This window comes from Melozone crissalis, unplaced genomic scaffold (genome assembly GCF_028551555.1).
Source record: "Melozone crissalis strain CALT ecotype California unplaced genomic scaffold, PUWL_Pcris_2 ptg000007l_1, whole genome shotgun sequence".
Lineage (NCBI taxonomy): Eukaryota > Metazoa > Chordata > Aves > Passeriformes > Passerellidae > Melozone > Melozone crissalis.
In genome coordinates, this window is record NW_026535785.1 from 6,688,038 (window position 1) to 6,704,964 (window position 16,927).

At 47.4% G+C, this 16,927-nt stretch overlaps 2 protein-coding genes across 2 annotated transcripts in view; both read left to right on the forward strand.

The window, feature by feature from the left end:
* The window catches only part of NLRC5 (NLR family CARD domain containing 5), a 34,323-nt gene extending 22,044 nt beyond the window's left edge, over window positions 1-12,279 (forward strand). The window contains exons 30-50 of the mRNA XM_054269599.1: window positions 256-339; window positions 1,333-1,422; window positions 2,367-2,432; window positions 2,920-3,003; window positions 3,077-3,160; window positions 3,613-3,699; window positions 4,141-4,221; window positions 4,716-4,796; window positions 5,261-5,344; window positions 5,562-5,645; window positions 6,212-6,295; window positions 6,384-6,467; window positions 7,132-7,215; window positions 7,641-7,724; window positions 8,567-8,650; window positions 9,310-9,393; window positions 10,232-10,315; window positions 10,412-10,495; window positions 11,350-11,433; window positions 11,697-11,780; window positions 12,198-12,279. Coding sequence (XP_054125574.1) covers window positions 256-339; window positions 1,333-1,422; window positions 2,367-2,432; window positions 2,920-3,003; window positions 3,077-3,160; window positions 3,613-3,699; window positions 4,141-4,221; window positions 4,716-4,796; window positions 5,261-5,344; window positions 5,562-5,645; window positions 6,212-6,295; window positions 6,384-6,467; window positions 7,132-7,215; window positions 7,641-7,724; window positions 8,567-8,650; window positions 9,310-9,393; window positions 10,232-10,315; window positions 10,412-10,495; window positions 11,350-11,433; window positions 11,697-11,780; window positions 12,198-12,279 — 1,747 coding nt within the window. The remainder of the gene's footprint in view (window positions 1-255; window positions 340-1,332; window positions 1,423-2,366; window positions 2,433-2,919; window positions 3,004-3,076; window positions 3,161-3,612; window positions 3,700-4,140; window positions 4,222-4,715; window positions 4,797-5,260; window positions 5,345-5,561; window positions 5,646-6,211; window positions 6,296-6,383; window positions 6,468-7,131; window positions 7,216-7,640; window positions 7,725-8,566; window positions 8,651-9,309; window positions 9,394-10,231; window positions 10,316-10,411; window positions 10,496-11,349; window positions 11,434-11,696; window positions 11,781-12,197) is intronic.
* Window positions 12,280-16,375: 4,096 nt separating this feature from the next.
* Window positions 16,376-16,927, forward strand: part of CPNE2 (copine 2) — a 46,153-nt gene continuing 45,601 nt past the window's right edge. Inside the window, exon 1 of the mRNA XM_054269568.1 lies at window positions 16,376-16,391. The gene's annotated coding sequence lies outside the window, so the exon portion shown is untranslated. The remainder of the gene's footprint in view (window positions 16,392-16,927) is intronic.

The window sequence follows — 16,927 nt, forward strand, 5'->3', positions numbered from 1 at the left end:
CAAAGCTTCTCAGAGGACCATTGCTGCTTAAAATAAATATAGAATTACAGAATACCCTTTTTATTTTTTGGAAAGGCTCTTTAAAGTCCATCTAATCTAACTGTCATGAGCAGGGACATCTTCAGCTACATCAGGTCTCTCAGAACCCTGGCCAACCAGGTCTTGAATATCCAGGCATGAGGAAACCCCATCTTTTTGGGCAACCTCTTTCCAAGGCTGAGTTTTGGCTGCCCACATTGTTCTTCTCCCTTTCAGTCTCTCCAGGAATCAGCTGGGGGATGAAGGCCTGAGGTGCCTCTTGGACCGCTTGCATCGAGTGCCTGGTACCTGTTCCCTCAAGTAAGAGAGCACACAGTGAACCCAAGGAGCAGGAGGGTGTTGGTGTGATCCTCCAGGGTGCTGCTGCTTGTGCTTCTTGCCCTCTCCTGCCTTGGGAGCAAAGCTCTGGCTGAACTATGAGCACCAGGCTGTGGTGACTCAGGGTCTGATCCAAAACCTGCTGAAAATAAGCAAAAGTCTTTTTATCAGTGTCAGCAGGAAATAGCAATGCCCAGAGTGGGGTGGGATTTTATTTGTCGGGACCCCTGTGGCAGGCAGGAATGATGGATATGATTCCATGTGCTCAGAAGGCTCATTTATTATTTTATTATACTATATTATACTAAAGACTACTAAACTAAACTATACTTAAGAATACAGAAAGGAGACTTACAGAAGGCTAAAAAGCTAATAATGAAAACTTGTGACTCTTACCAGAGTCCTGACACAGCTTGGCCCTAATTGGCCAAAGAGTGAAAACAACTCACAGCAGAATCCAATGGAACAATCACCTGTGGGTAAACAATCTCCAAACACATTCCACATGAGCAAAGCAAATGAGATAAGAATTGTTTTCCTTTTTCTCTGAGGCTTCGCAGATTCCCAGGAGAAAAATCCTGGGCGAAGGGATTTTTCAGAGAATGTGAATGCCACAGGGTGGTGTGACAGAAGTTGACCCAGAGCTTTCAGTTCATCACTCTTCTGGGTGTTCTCTGAGTAACTCAATTCCCAAGGTGCTGTGAGCTGAGCTGTGCCCTACCCATCCTCCTCCCTTCCCTTTCTGCTGGGGCAGTAAATGTTCCAGCTGCTGCTGCTTCTGTAGTGCAAGAGGAAAATTGCATTTGCTGTTTGCATTTGCACTGCTGAGTTCAGTGACCAAGCAAAGCTGAAGGGGCCCAGCACCCCACAAACTGCTCTGTCTCTGGTGCCAATTTGAGTTTTGCTTCTGTGCCTGAGGAGCCTGGGGCAGCCCTGACTCTGACACGTGAAAATCCTTCCTTCCCTTCTGTGCAGTCTGAGCCACAATGGGATTTCTCAGGATGGAGTCCTACATCTCATAAATGCCTTTGTCACATCTGGAAACACCACTGAAGTTCAAGTCAGGTGACTGCTTTTCTTCATTAATTTCTGGGTCTTCCTTGCTTGTTTTCCTCTTAATTATTGAAAATTTGTGGCCTTCAGGTAAGAATGATGAGGACCATGTTTTCAACTACCTAAAGCTTTGGTTTATGTCCATTTCAAATGGCCCAACATAAGTGCCAAGCAGAACTACCATTCCACAGGGCCAGGTTCTTTTTGTGTATAGGCACAGATATTCAGCTGTACCAACAATTATTGTCATGTATTTATTTGTTAATGAACCTCTTCAGGGCAGGAGCCAGCATTGCTCTCCAAGGTTCTCCTCAGTATGTTGAGATTTCAGAGGCAATAGAAAGCAATTTCCCATGTTTTTACTTGGATTTGCATTTTATCTCCTTTCCTTTCAGGCAAAAATCTCCCACGGGCTCTGGGCCTGTTGCTCTGGCACAAAGTGCTTTTCTCACAGATTCCAGGCATGAGACTGGGCTGTGCTGCACATCTGTGGGGCCTTATCAGTGTTTGTGTCCATGGGACCAGCTGCTCTGTCCTGAACCACTTTTAACCAGGTCACTTCCATCCATTCCTGCAGTTAGATGTGGCTGCTGAATCTTTGGGCCACTCTAAAATCTCCTGTTGTACCTCTCCCCAGAGAGTGCAGAGGAGGCAAATAAAAGCTATAAAATATAAGCAGGATAAATAAAATATATATTTATTTTATTTATAAATAAAATAAAAGCAGGATAGGTCAGGATTGCCTTTCCAAACACCAGTGCTGCCAATTTAGCATGAGTGAGACCTTACTGAAGAATTTCCCTGGGCTGGTTTATTTTAGGGAGGGCTGAGCTGGGCCAGGTACCTGTCACTGCTGTGCTGAATTATTTTCTGGATTTTGGTATCATTAAATTCTGAACACTGGGAAAAGTAGTAATTCTCCATCTAAATCTTACACTCGTGTCTTCTCTGTGCAGTTTGTGCTCCAAAGCAACTTTAATCATCAAGCTGGCAAGTGGAGATGACCCAAGAAAGATTTTGAGGTGATGTTACAGACCTTTTGTGGTGATTTCTTTGGTAGAGGTGGGGTCCTTTTTTGAGGCACAAGACAGACAAAACCTCTTTTTGCTCATGGCATGGTGATATTTTGCTCTAACAGCTGATACATTTCCTTGGGCTCACCTTGTGAGAAGAGCTTTGTCACATCACAGAGGATCCCACCTCCGTTTCTCTCTGTGCTGCTCCTCACCTGGGCACCTGTAGGTGTTCCTCAGTCACAGGACAGGGTCCTACAAGGAGCAGTGACATTATAGCACACAGGTTTATATCAGAATATCTCCACAGATGCTTTTGAAGTGTTTCCACAGTCTTTTTTTTTTTTTTTTTTTTTTTGGAAACCCTTGAATGTGTTTCAGGTTTTTGTGCCATCCTCCATTCTCTGTGGGGTTAGGCTGTGCTGCCTGATGTTTCCAGCTCAGAAATCCTGAACTGTTTGTGGTGAATTAAGGCTGTTCTTTCTCATCCTTTCAGACTGGCAGAGTGCAACTTTCAGCCAGAGCACTTGGAAAAGTTGTTCTTGCTCCTGGAGAGGTGCACTGGTCTGACAGAGTACACGTGAGTTAATGGCTCTTGGGCCCATTGGGGAGCTCATTTGTGAGCTGCTCATTACACTGAGCTTTGGTTCTAGGTCCTCAAACAACAACATGACAGTCCAAGCTGCAGAAAGACTCCTGCATTCCCTGAGGAAGGATCTGGGGCTGCTGAAAATCAGGTACTGTGTCATTGTGATTTTGTAGATACTGCTCTGATCTTCTGAGATCTCCTTTCATTAAAAATAAAGTGAGCTGTGCTTCTTCCAAAGGCAGGAAGCACTGGCCTGAGAAACTCCCATGGCTGACTCTGTTACTGGTGTTTGGCTTTATCCCCTCGTGTAGAGCTCTGGCCATAAGCTGTGCTGGCCCTGCAGAGCACTGCCAGCCTCCCAGAGAAGGGTGATCATCCTGGGGACACATTCCTGCTGCCACAGCATCCTGGCTGGCAAATCCTCCCCTCTCTGCAGGGAAGCTGGGCTATTCTCCCTGTTCCCAGGCTGCCCCTGTCCCATGCAGACATTCCTCTGCCAAGCCAAGCAGCCTTTCCATGGATTTGGAGTGTGGAGCTGGAGAGGCAGGGATGGATCCGAGTGTGTGAATAAAGCAGGGCTGCCTGTGTTGTGCTTTGCAGCATAGAGGAGCCATGGGTGTGCAGAGAGAGAGTTGTGGACCTGCTTGAGCTGGCTCTGCAGGCCTCTGGGAGCATCACTGAGATCATGTGAGTGGCACCTCTGGTGTCTTTCAGATATTTTCTTTCTGCCTGATACTCTTAAGAAAATGAGATTGAAGCCAGCGCTGTTTTTTCTGTGTTAATTCACTGTCTCCAGTGCATTTGTGATCTATTTGCCCACTTGAACCAATTTTAACTCAAATTGCTGGTGGGTAGAAGTGCTTTAGAAGGTTTGTGGTCTCACAGCTCAGAAGGTTTAATGGGAAGGAGATCATGTTCCTGGTTGCTTTTGGGAGACAGGTGCCCACTTTAGGCTGGTTTTGGAGCTAGTTTAAACATCACAAACCACTTCAAAGATGGGTGATTAGCTTTCATGTGCCAGCATCACCCTGTCCCATTCAGTCCCCCTAATTTTTCCTATGGAAAACAGTATTTTCTTCCCTCAGGAGTTCACAGATTTATGCTGTTCTCTAATCTCTAACTTTTCAGGATATGTAAAGATAAAACCCTCTTCCAATTAGTCATAAGATTCCCACACTGCCTGGAGAAGACAGAATCAGTCATCAGCAGGTGAGAAGGCAACTATTTCTCATTATTTTCTGCTTGCTTTGAATTTCACTGTGGGATGAAAAATACCTTCAGAGTGTCTGAGGCTTCCTGGGCTCAATCTCAGAGTGCCTCACATGTGGAAGGATCCTTATGCATGTGCATGGTCCTTTGGGCTGCTCTCCTTCACCCATGCTGGACCTAAACAAGGCTAAAAAATCCATCTGCCTTCCTGGCAGCAATCAGGAGCACTTTGAGGACTCTTAAGAGATGCTGGCTTCTGCTTGAGTGTGCAGAGAGAGCAGCATCAGTGTCCTTCTCCTTTTGTGCAGCTGGAGGAACAGGCAGCTCTTGTCCTGGGCTGTGTTTCTCTACATGGACTGTGACATAAATGGGACATGGCGGGAGAGCCCCAGGTGGGCTCAGAAAGCCCTGCTCTGTCCCTAATCGTGTCACCAGATGCTGCACTGGGCTCTGCTGCTCCTCATTGAGTTGTGTTCTGTGTTTGTGTCCTGCAGACTGAGCCTGTACAAGCCACAAATGCAGCACTCCCTCTGCCAAAGGCTTTGTGAGAAATGTGCTCAGCTTCAGCGGCTGAGGTGAGTTACCAGGTGTGGTGAAGGGTTTTAGGGAGGGGAGCAGCATGTCCTGGTGAGTGCAGCACTCTGAGCACACAGCAGGGCACGAGAGAGGCCAGGGCAGGGTCCCAGTCCCGGCCTTGGGTCCCCTCTTGGAGTGCTTGAATGGAAAATAGGAAATACCCATAGACCTGGTGGGGTATCCTTTGAAATCCCCTCAATCTCCCAGTGCCCAGAGAAGCTACACTCCCCTGCCATGGCTGGGGCTCCTGTGGGACCCTGCCAGGTGTCAGTGTTGTGTCCCTCCCTCAAGGTCCCAGCCCTGCTGTGCCTCAGCTGTGGGCTCAGCACAGACCTTGTGCCACCCCTGGGCAAAGCTGTGGGCTCAGCACAGACCTTGTGCCACCCCTGGGCAAAGCTGTGGCTCAGCACAGACCTTGTGCCACCCCTGGACAAAGCCCAGAGCTGTTGTTCCCTCCTTGCAGATGGTCCCACATGGAGCTCCAGGAGGATGAAGCAGAAATGCTGGTCAGGATTTTGCTGCCCCTTCCAGAGCTGAAGGTGTTTGGGTATGTGTGACCTCGGGTTTGTGTGTCCAGCTGGGACCTTTTCCACACTTTTATTGTTTGTTCAATCCTCTGCCTCAGGCCAGGGCTGTGGAAATCTCTCCAACCTTGCTGGTCCCTGATGTCTGTGCTGCCTGGGGTGTGGGATGGGGCAGTTTGCCTGTCTCAGTGTGCTGATCAGGAGAACTGATCCCCTCATCTGATCCTTGCTGTTTTGCAGGCTGACCTCCAGCAGTGTTGCACCAGCTGGAATTGATTATTTGATCTCAGGCTTGCAGAATTGCCAGGCCATTGAAGAACTCAAGTGAGTGAGTGTGTTGTTACCAGGCTGACCAGAGGCTGCCAGAACTTTTCTAGAAGCTTCAGTTAAACTGCAGCCTCCCTTCTGCATGTACTGTGGACAGAGGTGCTTTTTCTGATAGGGAAGAAGCAACAATTATTTTATATTTGCAATGAACAGTGACTGAGTGAGACAGATCAGTAGTCTGTGGCAGGGAATTCCAGTGGAGAATCAAATGTTTTGGCAGTGTTTTTTTGCATGGATCTTGTTGTCCTGTGGTCACAGAGGCACTTTGATCCATGCAGGACTGGGCTGGACTCTTGTTGGACTTTGCTCCATTTAGTCACTGAGTCTCATGTTTATTTCAGCTAAATTAAAGGAGCTGGGCTCTTGCTCCAGAGGTTTGGTGTTCTGTTGGTATTTTATCAGAATCCAGACAGGTTCATCAGAATTGCATTAAAGAGCAAAACTGAAGTTATTCCCAGGGATTAGAACACACTCCCCCATCTCTCCCATCTTGTTCTGCTCCCCTCTGTGCTGAGTGCTCACACCACTGTCCCTGGAGAATTAATTGTTATTTCATCCTCCAGCCTGGGCTACATGAAACTCAGCAGTGCTGCCATCCCTGAGCTTGTGCTGGGGCTCTGTGAGATGCCATTCCTGAGAAGGTTTATGTAAGTAAGGCTTGTGCAGCTCCCCTCTGGCCTGGGATGCTGAGCAGCAGCAGCTAAATCTCCATTTTCCTGGGGATGTTGTTTCCAGCTTGAACCACAACAGCATTGGTGATGAAGGCTGCTCCAGACTCGCAGAAGCCTTGAGGAAAATGCACAGCCTGGAGGAAATCAAGTGAGTTTCTCCTTTCTTGCAGAGAGGTGACCACCAGTGCCAGCACTTGGAGAGAACCAGATGTGCTTGTACACAGTATTGCTATAAAAACAGGGAGGTTGCAAAGTGCTCATGTATGAGGTACCTGGGACTAGAGGAAATCAGAACTTGATGTTCAGAAGGGGAAACTTTGGTCTTACCCCACTCAGCCATGTAGAAAATGGATTAAACAGAATTTTAATCTTCCCTGGGAGCCAGAATAGTATTAGAGACTCCCTTCTGTCCTGGGAGAACCTCAGACCCAGAATTTGTCTGAAAAGATCTGTGCAGGAGCCAACCCCAGGTTTGATCTCCTTTCTTCCTCTCTCTCTTGCCAGATGCTGTCCGTTCTCTGCTGTAGCAATTTGTAAAATAATAACCACCTGTCTTCATCCTGTCTTGCTATTCTGCCTGAAGTAATTTCCCACCTGTCAACAGGATCCAGTGATTTTAATTGTTCTTTGCAATTTTTTAAAATTCCTCATTAACGCCTATTAATTTTCTGTGAGATAGTTGAGATATACAGCTCTTTGATTCTGCTGGCAAGGCCTGAGGTGTCATCCAGCAAATGGGACACATTAAATAAGATCTTGCACTTTGCCTGCCATCTTCCTTTACAACACAGCCTTCCATCTCTTCTTTAAAGTTTGAGCCACAACGAGATTGGAGATCCAGGCCTGATAAATCTTGCTGCTGTCCTGCTGGAAATGCAAAACCTGAAGAAAATCGAGTGAGTCCCTTTGTTCTGCTTCAGCTGCTTTGGTCATGGTGGGGAAGCCTGTGTGGGAATCCCTGTGCAAGGCTGAGACATGGATTCAAACTGTTCCTTCTCCCAGGGAACAGAAATTAGAGCATCCAGCTCTTTGTTAGGCTCAGCTCTTGGGATAAACCTGGTAACTTATTGAAATTAAAAACCTGGAAGTGACTTGGAGCAAGAAAAGGAAGTTCTCAGTTCTGTCTGAGAGGGAAAACTGCTCCTTCCCCACAGGCCCTGCAGGGGCAGGAGTCACTCAGCACTTGGCAAAAGAACCTAAAAATCCCCAGACCATCTCCCAGGGGCCTGAGTCTCCCATCACAGCAGGAAAACAGTGAAATATCTTCACCTGGTACATTCTGGTTCTCATTTAGTCACTGAGAGTCTCATGTTTATTCCAGCCTTTCAGGGAACTGTCCCAGTACTGCTGGAGGGGAGAAGCTGATGGAAGCTCTTGCCCATTGCAAGCACATCAAGGAGTTACTGTAAGTGTGTCATTTCAAATATCCTTTGGGGAAGCTGGGCAAACGTCAAGGCATAGAAATTAGATATGACTCTGATAAGGCCAAGATCAGTTTTACCACATGATTTTTGTGAGAGCAGGGTAAAAACTCTGCTGCCACAACAGCAATGTGTGGTGCTGGGTGTGGAAGGTTTGAGGATTGGTTGCTGGATTGCCTTGAAGATTTCCAAGAACTGTGCAGCCTGCATTAGTGGACTAATGGATTCCTGAGCTGAATCTGCAGGTTCATAGGCAGTGTCAGGAGCTGCTTAGTGCCTGTGTTGCCCAGGATATCACCATTAATCTGTGTGGCTGCAAAAATGGAGGGAAGTGGACAGATAAAGGCTTTACACAGTCAGATTTATTGGTGTTCTATCCCAGACCAGTTTAAAGAACATATGTGCCCTGCCATATTAAATAAATGAAAATTAAAAATAACTGTAACTTTTCCTTATTTGTTAAGGTACTGGAACTGTCCTTGTAACCTTCAGATTAGGATGTGTGTAGTGAGGGCGCACATGAAAAAGTTCAATTTCAGTTCAATTGCAGCTCAGGTTACTCAGGAAGGGAGACAAGTGTGCTTCTGGGAAGTGCAGCTCAGTTTTACTTTCCTGTTTAACTTCTGCTGCAGGATTTCAAAACCCCATTGTTTCTTCCCCCCACCCTCAGAGTCCTTTGAATTGGGCACTTTAGGTCCTCTCAGCAGAGTCCCGGGCACACGAGGGTGAGGAATGGGGGTCACTCATCCCTGTGGGGGTGACACACAGGTGGGGAATGAGGCTCTGGGCTTCCCTGGCAGCAACATTTCACTTCTGCTTCTCCCAGGTTATCAAGGAATGGTTTTGGAGACAGGACAGCAGTGACACTTGCCCTCTGTCTGCCTCACATAGCCAACCTGAAGGTCCTGCAGTAAGTGTCACCTCTGCCCCAGGAAGGCTGGGTACCTGGGGAGAATGGGGATCCTTGAAAGAAGGAATGGGAGCAGGCATGGGCTCTGGTTCCTTAGAGAGTAATTTCAGTGTCTGAGGGTTGAGAAACCCTCCACAATTACTCTGCTGTAAGAGTCCCATAAACTCTTCTTGCTTCATCTCTTGCAGCATTAGCTATAGAGACAAACTAGCAAGAGAGTATACAGTAAAATAAACCTTAAAATTGATTTGGAGTATGTTGGCTTCTGATGCTTCTGATGGAATGTAAGTCATAAGGATGAGCATCTTTTATGGACCCTCACCCTTTTGTGCAGGCACCTCTGAGTCATTTATTTTCCCTGAACTCAGTGTTACTGTATTTCTAAAACTTTTGTGGGAGTCTTTCCAGGATTCTAACATGTAGGATTTTCTTGTACTGTTTTATACTAACAAAGCAAGAAATGGGTGAGCTAAAATTGCTCAATTAGCCTAGAGGCATTTCTTCCAGCCTGTGTCTAAGATGTCATCAAAAGATAACTTAGAACAGGAAGCCCAGTGGTAGGACACCATCTCTGGTTGGGTTCTTGGCAGGTTAAATATGAGCTTCTGTTACATCTTTATTCCAAAATAATCATCCAATGTTTATGTTTCCTTGTTTAGCTTCCAGAACAATAACATTGGGCAGGCAGGAGGGCTGGAGCTGGCCAGAGCCCTGGTGGTGTGTGAGCTGCTGGAAGAGATAAGGTAGGTCATGGCTGGTGCATTTGGGATGGTGCCAAAGATACCACAGGCTGGTTTGGGCTGGAAGGGACCTTTGGTGATCACCTGGCTCCACTCCCCCTGCCATCAGCAGGGACATTTTCTACTGGACCGGGTTTCTCCAAGCCCCATCCAGCCTGGCCTTGGACAACTCCAGGGATGGGATATCTACAGCTTCTCTGGGAAACCTGTGCCAGGGCCTCACCACCCTCACAGGGAAGAATTTCAGCTTCCTAATATCCAATTTAATCTTTCCCTCAGCTTGAAGCTCATCCCCCTTGTCCTGTCTCTCCACGCCCTGGTCCAAAGGCTCTCTCCAGCTCCCTTGTAGTCCCTTTAGGTGTTGGGAGTTCTTCCCATTCTCCCTTACTGCCATTTCCTCTCAAGTCACACCAGTCATTAATTCAACTTTTTGAGGGTATTTTATTTCCAGTTTCACATGCAACACATGATGTGCTGCAGATCTGCCCTTCTTTGGCACAGGTATAACCCCAAATTTCTGTCTGCAAGCAAGGACTGAGGTTGTGAGTTACAGCAGGGCTGTCACTCCCATTGTACCAAGCAGTGAATTGAGTTGAGGTTGCTGTTTACCAACCTGGCCCATCCCTGCTGTCTACAGAGTCATTCCCATTGTACCAAGCAGTGAATTGAATTAAAGTTGTTGTTTATCAATCTGGCTCATCCCTGCTGTCTGCAGAGTCCTCACTTAGTCTGGATAGTGGCTATTAACTTGCTAGTTCACATGGTTATGTTTTCATGATGGCTTTTCTCTGACTGTGCCTGCTTTTCTGCACCACTCAAAGCTTTCCCATCCCCCTTACAGTTTATCAGAAAACGACCTTGGGGAGCAGAGCATCCATGCCCTGTCCAAGGGGCTGCCGAGCTTCAGACGCCTGCGGAAGATCGAGTGAGTGCTGGGGCCTCAGGGGACGTGGTGCTGTGCTCCCTCAGCTCTGACACCAGCACCCCATGCCCTCTGTTTGCTCTCTCCCTGCTGCTGCAGCTTGAGATTCTGTGGAGTCACTGATGGTGCTTCCAAGTCCCTCTCTCTGGGCTTCCAGCAGTGCCCGTCCATGGAGGAGATAATGTGAGTGTGGGGAGGGGTGGGGAGGCACCTCAGCACTCACAGGTCACTCTCATTGTGGTGCCTGCTCCTGTTTGGAGGTGCAGGGCACTTCTCACCCTGCTGAATATTGTTAAAAGTATTTTATAATTATTTCCACCAAGTTCATTTTGCTGGTAAATGTATCAATAATTTACTAATTGATAAAATACCCCAGAAAATTTTTTAGCAGTGTAAAGCTTTGTGCTCAGCAGCCATTTCCATCTTTCACATCTCATTCCCCGGGCCTGCAGGACTCTGAGATAACCACAGACACTCCTTGGTGTCTTATCATATGTGGAAATATGTGGTGAATTGGAGGAAAATCCTCAGAATTAAGCTTGTAATCCAAGGTCACCATATTTTCTGAAAAATCCCTTCACCAGGATTTCTTCTCCTGGGAAGATGAGAAGCCTCAGCTTCTCTGTATTTTGCTGATCTGGAATGTGGTCTGGAGATAGTTTATCCAAACATGTGAATTGTTTCATTAATGACCAATCACCATCAGCTGTGTTGGACTCTGAGGAGTCAGTCACAGGTTTTTATTATTATTTTCTAGCCTTCTGAGTATCCTTTCTTTTTTCTTAGTATAGTTTTAGTATAACATTTTTAATATAATATCATAAAATAAAAAATCAGCCTTCTGAGAACATGGAGTCAAATTCTCATCTCTCACCTCATCCTGGGAACCTCACAAACACCACCCCAGGGGAATGTTTACCTGTCATCATAAAATGGTGAATAGCTCTTGCAAAAAGGCTAATCCATGAGGGGTAATGTAACAGTGGTGACACCAGTGTTCATCCAGACTCACAGCTGGGATTTCTTGTCTGCCTTAGACTGTCTTGGAATGCCCTTGGAGATGGAGGAGCCCAAGAGCTGGCCATTGCCCTCCCAAAGATGGAAAAGCTGAAGGTGTTGGAGTGAGTACAGCCCTGAGAAACACCCTGGGGAGACTCATTTTTCTGTCATTGAGCCTTCAAGGACTTCCAAAAAGGGGAGGCACTTTAGGGACAACAGGCAGGCTCCTGCAGTTTAAGCTCCATGCACCAAGGGCCAGCCTGCCCTGGGTCATACACTTGAATTAACACTTATTTTAATTAAGGTGATTACAACATGGGACAATCCAGCTGTTTTCCTCTCTGGGTTTGTTTGGGATTTCAAAACTCTCTTTTTTTTAAAACAGCCTGGAGAAGAACCACATTGGAGCTTGTGGGGCCACAAAGCTCGCAGAGGAGCTTGCCACGTGCCCAGAAATTGAGTCCATCAGGTGAGCAGGGGTCCCAGAGCTCTGTGGCTGGGTTTGGCTCAGCAAGGAGAGCTCAGGGTGACAGGGGTGGGGACAGAGGTGACCCATGCCCCTGCTGCCCTGGGTTGGCTGGCAGGGAATGCAGGCACAAGGCAAGCTGAGGGTTTTCTGGGACAGCTTCACCTCCTCAAAGTCCAGGGAAAAAAGGAACTGAAAAGCTTGCTGGCTTTAAATGAGGCACAAAATGAAGGCCCAGTTGTCTAATATCCCCATCAGGAAGTTGTTGCATTTGTCCTTTAAAGTCTTCTTTCTCTCATTCCTTCTGGTTTCCCTTCTGATGAACATTCCTGCCCTGTCCCACTCTCCCCTGGGGTCCACATCTCCAGATGTTTGGGTATCACACCTGGTCCTGCAGTAACACGTTTGCTGTCCTTGCAGGCTGTGGGGTAATCCAGTGCCCAGGGGCCTTCCTGAGACCTTGACAAGCCAAGACCCAAGGCTGTGCTTCTCCTTCAACTAGAGAAGAGGAGCCTTGCCCTAGCTGGGAGTTCTCTGTCTGCTGCTGCCCTCAAAACTGCACTGAAGAGCCAGGAGCTCAAAGTTCCTACAACTGAAAGCTGTAAATATTGGATTTTTCTTTGCTGCACTGAACCAAGTTTGGACACTGGGGTTTTTTTTATTTGGGTTTTTGTTTTGTTTGTCTATGTTGGGGGTTTTTTTGTTTGTTTTGCTTCTTGTGATTTTTCTATTGTACAGAAGAGAAAACTACTGTAAATAACTGCTGCTGAGCAGGCAGGATGGTATTCTTGGTAGAAAAGCACTGAAACTCTCTTCAAGAGAATAACTTTCCAGAAAATAATTAGCAAACTGTGATAAGAATGCTTATGTACTAGACATTATTTATTTATGTATTGCCCTGCAGTGAAAGGTTCACCATCACCTCCTCCAACTTCTAATTTGAAGTTCAATACTTTGTCTTTATTTTGAGGGAGGAGCAGAAAGAATAGACACCATAATTAAGTTCTCACACACAGTCACAAAAAAGCAGATATAAGGTTTTCTCAGATCTGTGAGATTTTGGAGTCACCATCCCTGGAAGTGTTCAGAAAACGTGTGAATGTGGCACTTGGAGACATGGTTTGGAGATGAACATGTTGATGCTGGGTTAAGGATTTGGATCAGTGATCTTAGAGGTCTTTTCCAACCTTAACCCTTCTATGATTGCATTATTCTAGGATGAGATGCATGTTCTCAGGCATTCAGAAAGGCAGCAGAGTATTTCATTATCCTTAATGAAAATTACAACACCTGCAGGGTGTTGTAGTAAAACAATACACATCCTTCAGGAGAGAATGTAAAAATAAATATTTGATTCTTGTGGTGAATTTATTTATGGAATTTTGTTTGCAGCAGCGTTTGCCTGGGGATATGTAACTGATCTGATCTGGGCAGGGCAGGCATCTGGAATGAGACAGAAATGCTGGTCCAGCAAATCTTTGGGCAACTGGTGGTGAGCAGGTGGTGCTGGTTATTCCTGGGGGAGCCGCTGTCCCTATTTAAAGATGCATCATGCTTTGTGACATAATGACGTGGTGGTGTAAAAGTGGGACACATTTTGCAGAGACTACTCGGGAAAGGGTTTAAAAACAAAAACATAGGAAGAAAGAGGAAGTGAAATTCCTCCATCAGGTTATATAATTCAATGGAGTAAACAAGTACCTCAGATTTAAGCACTGCCGCTTAAAAAAAGCTTCACCATATGTGGTGAACTGATGTGAGGAAGAAATTCCTCCCTGTGAGGTTGCCCAGAGCAGCTGTGGCTGCCCCATCCCTGGAAGTGCTCAGGCTGGATGGAGCTTGGAGCAGCCTGGTCCAGTGAAAGGTGTCTCTACCCATGGCAGGGGGTTGGAAAAAGATGATTTTTAAGCTCTCCTTCCACCCAAACTATTCTATGATAAATGAGGTCTGAGTCCCTGCAGTCCCCCTGATTCCTGATGTCAGGAGCTGTCTGTCTGTGCCATGAGGTTTGCAGTGATGTAAAACCATGAGAATATTCTTACAGCACTGCTCTTGTCTCAAGGTGTTAAAAGAGGGACTCAAATCTAACTGCACACCTGTATTTCCCCCAAATTCAGGGCTCCAGTGTGACCCAGAGAGTGGCCATCCCCACAGGAGCGAGGGAAGGGAATGGCAGGAACACACCGAATCTTTTCCAGAACACCAGGTGTCAGCAAAACCCCAAAAACGGGGAGAGGTTCTCTGTAATCCAGCAGTTCAGGATGAAAACGGGCTCTGTGCTCGTTTTTATGTGCATGGGTTGCATTTTTTAAAAACCAAGGTTTGGACAGAGTTGTACATGGAACACAGGAACACGCTGGGTCTGTGGTTCAATTCTCCCGTGTGATGCCAAGGACTTCTGGGGCGTGCTTCCCATTTCCATTGTGCTTGCCATGTCCCTGCTCCAGCTGGTGCTCGTTTCTGAAAGTTTCTGAGGGGAACTTGGGAGCTTTGTCCAATTCTGAGGGGTTAAATGCATCTTCTGGAATGCAGGGAGACGTGAGGCCATGAGGGATTGTGTGTGATGGCCGAAAAACAAACCAATTCCCAACCACCTAATTACTGCAGGCCATTTTTAGAGCTGTTACTATTAGGTTTTGGATTTATCATGGTCCAAAAATGGAAATGCATCAGGACTCTCTGCACTCCCCTATTGTTCCAGGCTGCCTGCAGTCTCTGGAAGACAATGTCTGAGCTAGTCAGTACTGGTTTCATACACAGGAGGCATCTTGCCCCCTGAGACCGGATCTTTAGAAAGAAGCACTGTGCTGTAAATAAACAGGCTGCTGGAGGGCGGGAGGGAGCCTGGATTTGGTGCTGGGGAGCAGCTGGAGCCAGGCTGGGCCAGGATCCTGCACACGATGGAGGCAGCTCCAAGGAGCTGGAAATGCAGCCTCTGTTTCCTCTCTGCTAAATCCAGTTCCAGGTAGCCCTGAACCTGCTGTGACTTGGAGAGAAAACACAGGAAAATCTGATCTGGGAGAAAACAGACATATTGGCATTTGTGAAACACAGCCTGCCTCTCCCTTTTCCCCTCAAAGTGACATTTTAAGCCTCAGGCAAGGAGGTAGGAAGGCAGGGCTGGCACAGACCCCACTTCTCCCACTGAATTCCTCTTTCAGGCACAACCTCATCTCTTTCTGTGATGATTTCTGGCCACACAGCTCCCCACACAGGAAGAGCAGGGTTGCTCCCCAGCATTAGGCTCAGCTCTTGGCTGGGTGCTGCCTGTGCTGAGAGGAGCCCTGGGGACCCTGAGCCTGTCCTGTGCCCACTGCTCCACTCCTGGGGCTGGCAGAGGAAGCACCTTTTGCAGGCTAAAAACTCAGTGCCTTAAAACTCCCATGCCTTCCACAGCTCAGACTGAAGGAGAAGAAAGTATTCCAGCTGGCCAGGGGAATTTGGGACTGGGTTATTTGCCTGTGATCTTCCAAAGCATGAGCAGGGCCCACAGCAAAGAGCTCTGATCAAATACAGCCGGTTTATTTAATCAGCAGCCTCAGAGAGAGGCTTTCAGCCTTATTACCATATCTCCACATCAAAAATGTCTCTACAGATATCCTGGACACCTCAAGATGTGTCCACCAAGAGCCAGGTGAGGTTGCTAATGGCACTTTGGTGGCACCAGTGGTGGTACCAGCCTGGAAGGGAGCACACACCAGCTCCGTGGGGTGGGTGGGTGATGGCTGGGTGTGACACTGCCCAGCCCTTCATGTCTGGGCCATGCATTTGGGGCCTGCTTATTTTCCTTCTTCAACCATCCTTTTCCCACGGGAAGCAGAACCAGCAGGACACAGTCCAGGCCTGAATGATTTCAGCACCAGGAGCGCCCACACTGGCTGGGCAGGGAAAATCCTGCTGACACCCAGCCAGCACAAAACGCCGCGGTTTTTCTTAAATGCTATTATTGTTGATCCAACAAAGTTATATTTTTCCCTTGGATCTGAGTGCATAACACAGAAAACAATTTTCTAGATGTATTTTTTAGGCAGTTTTTAAGCTTCTTTTTTTTTTTCCTCCAAACAGCAAAGTAAAAGCAGCGAGGGAAGAAGTTTTGGGGTGGATCCTTTTTTTTTTTTCTTTTTTTTCTTTTTTTTTTCTTTTTTTTTTCTATTTTTTCTCTTTTTTTCTCTTTTTTTTCTTTTTTTTCCTCTTTTTTTCCTCTTTTTTCCTCTTTTTTTCCTCTTTTTTTCTCTTTTTTTTCTCTTTTTTTTCTCTTTTTTTCTCTTTTTTTCTCTTTTTTTCTCTTTTTTTCTCTTTTTTTTCTCTTTTTTATCTCTTTTTTTCTCTCTCTTTTTTCCCCTCTTTTTTCTCTTTTTTCCCTTTTTCTATTTTTTCTCTTTTTTTTTCCTTGTTTTTCTTTATCTTTTTTTTTTTTATTTTGTTAATCAGGAGCGGCTGCTGCTCGTTGCGGAGGGGGGAGCCCGAGCCCGGCCGCGCCCGCCGCCCGCCCCCGGCCCCGCCGTTCGGGGCGGGAGGGTGGGCGGTGATGGCGAGGGGCGGGCGCGGCCGTGCGGAGCTTCTGAGCCCGCAGCCCCGCGGGAGCGGCTCGGCCCGGCCCGGCCCGGCCCGGCGGTGAGTACCGGCAGCCCCGGGGGATGCGCTGGGGATAACGGAGCGGGGCTGGGAGAGCGGAGAGTCCGGGGAGAGCGTGGCGCTGGCCGGGACAGCGTAACACCGATGTCACCCACCGCATGGGGACATGCAGGGTCGTCCCGAGGTGTGTGGTAGCCCTTGCGCTCTCTATGCGTGTGGACAGATCCTCCCTCCTCCCAGACAGATCATCCATGTCCTGGGACAGACCCTCCCTGTCCTCTGTCCAGGGTCCCTTGGACAGACCCTCTGTGCTCTTGTACAGATCTCCCTCCTCTGAGACAGACCCTCCATCCTCCCAGACTGACTCTCTGTGCCCTGGGACAGAGGCTCTGTGCACATGGAGTTATCCTCCATGCCCTGGGACAGACTTTTGGTTCCTTGCCCATCCCTCAGGATGCTCCCCCTGTCGCTTTCCGCTCCCCTTCCCCAGCCCAGGTCCCTTCGTTCATGCACGGTGTGGAAGTTGTTCTGCTCCCACTCTTTGTGTGTGTCTGTGTCCACTTCTAAAGATGTGA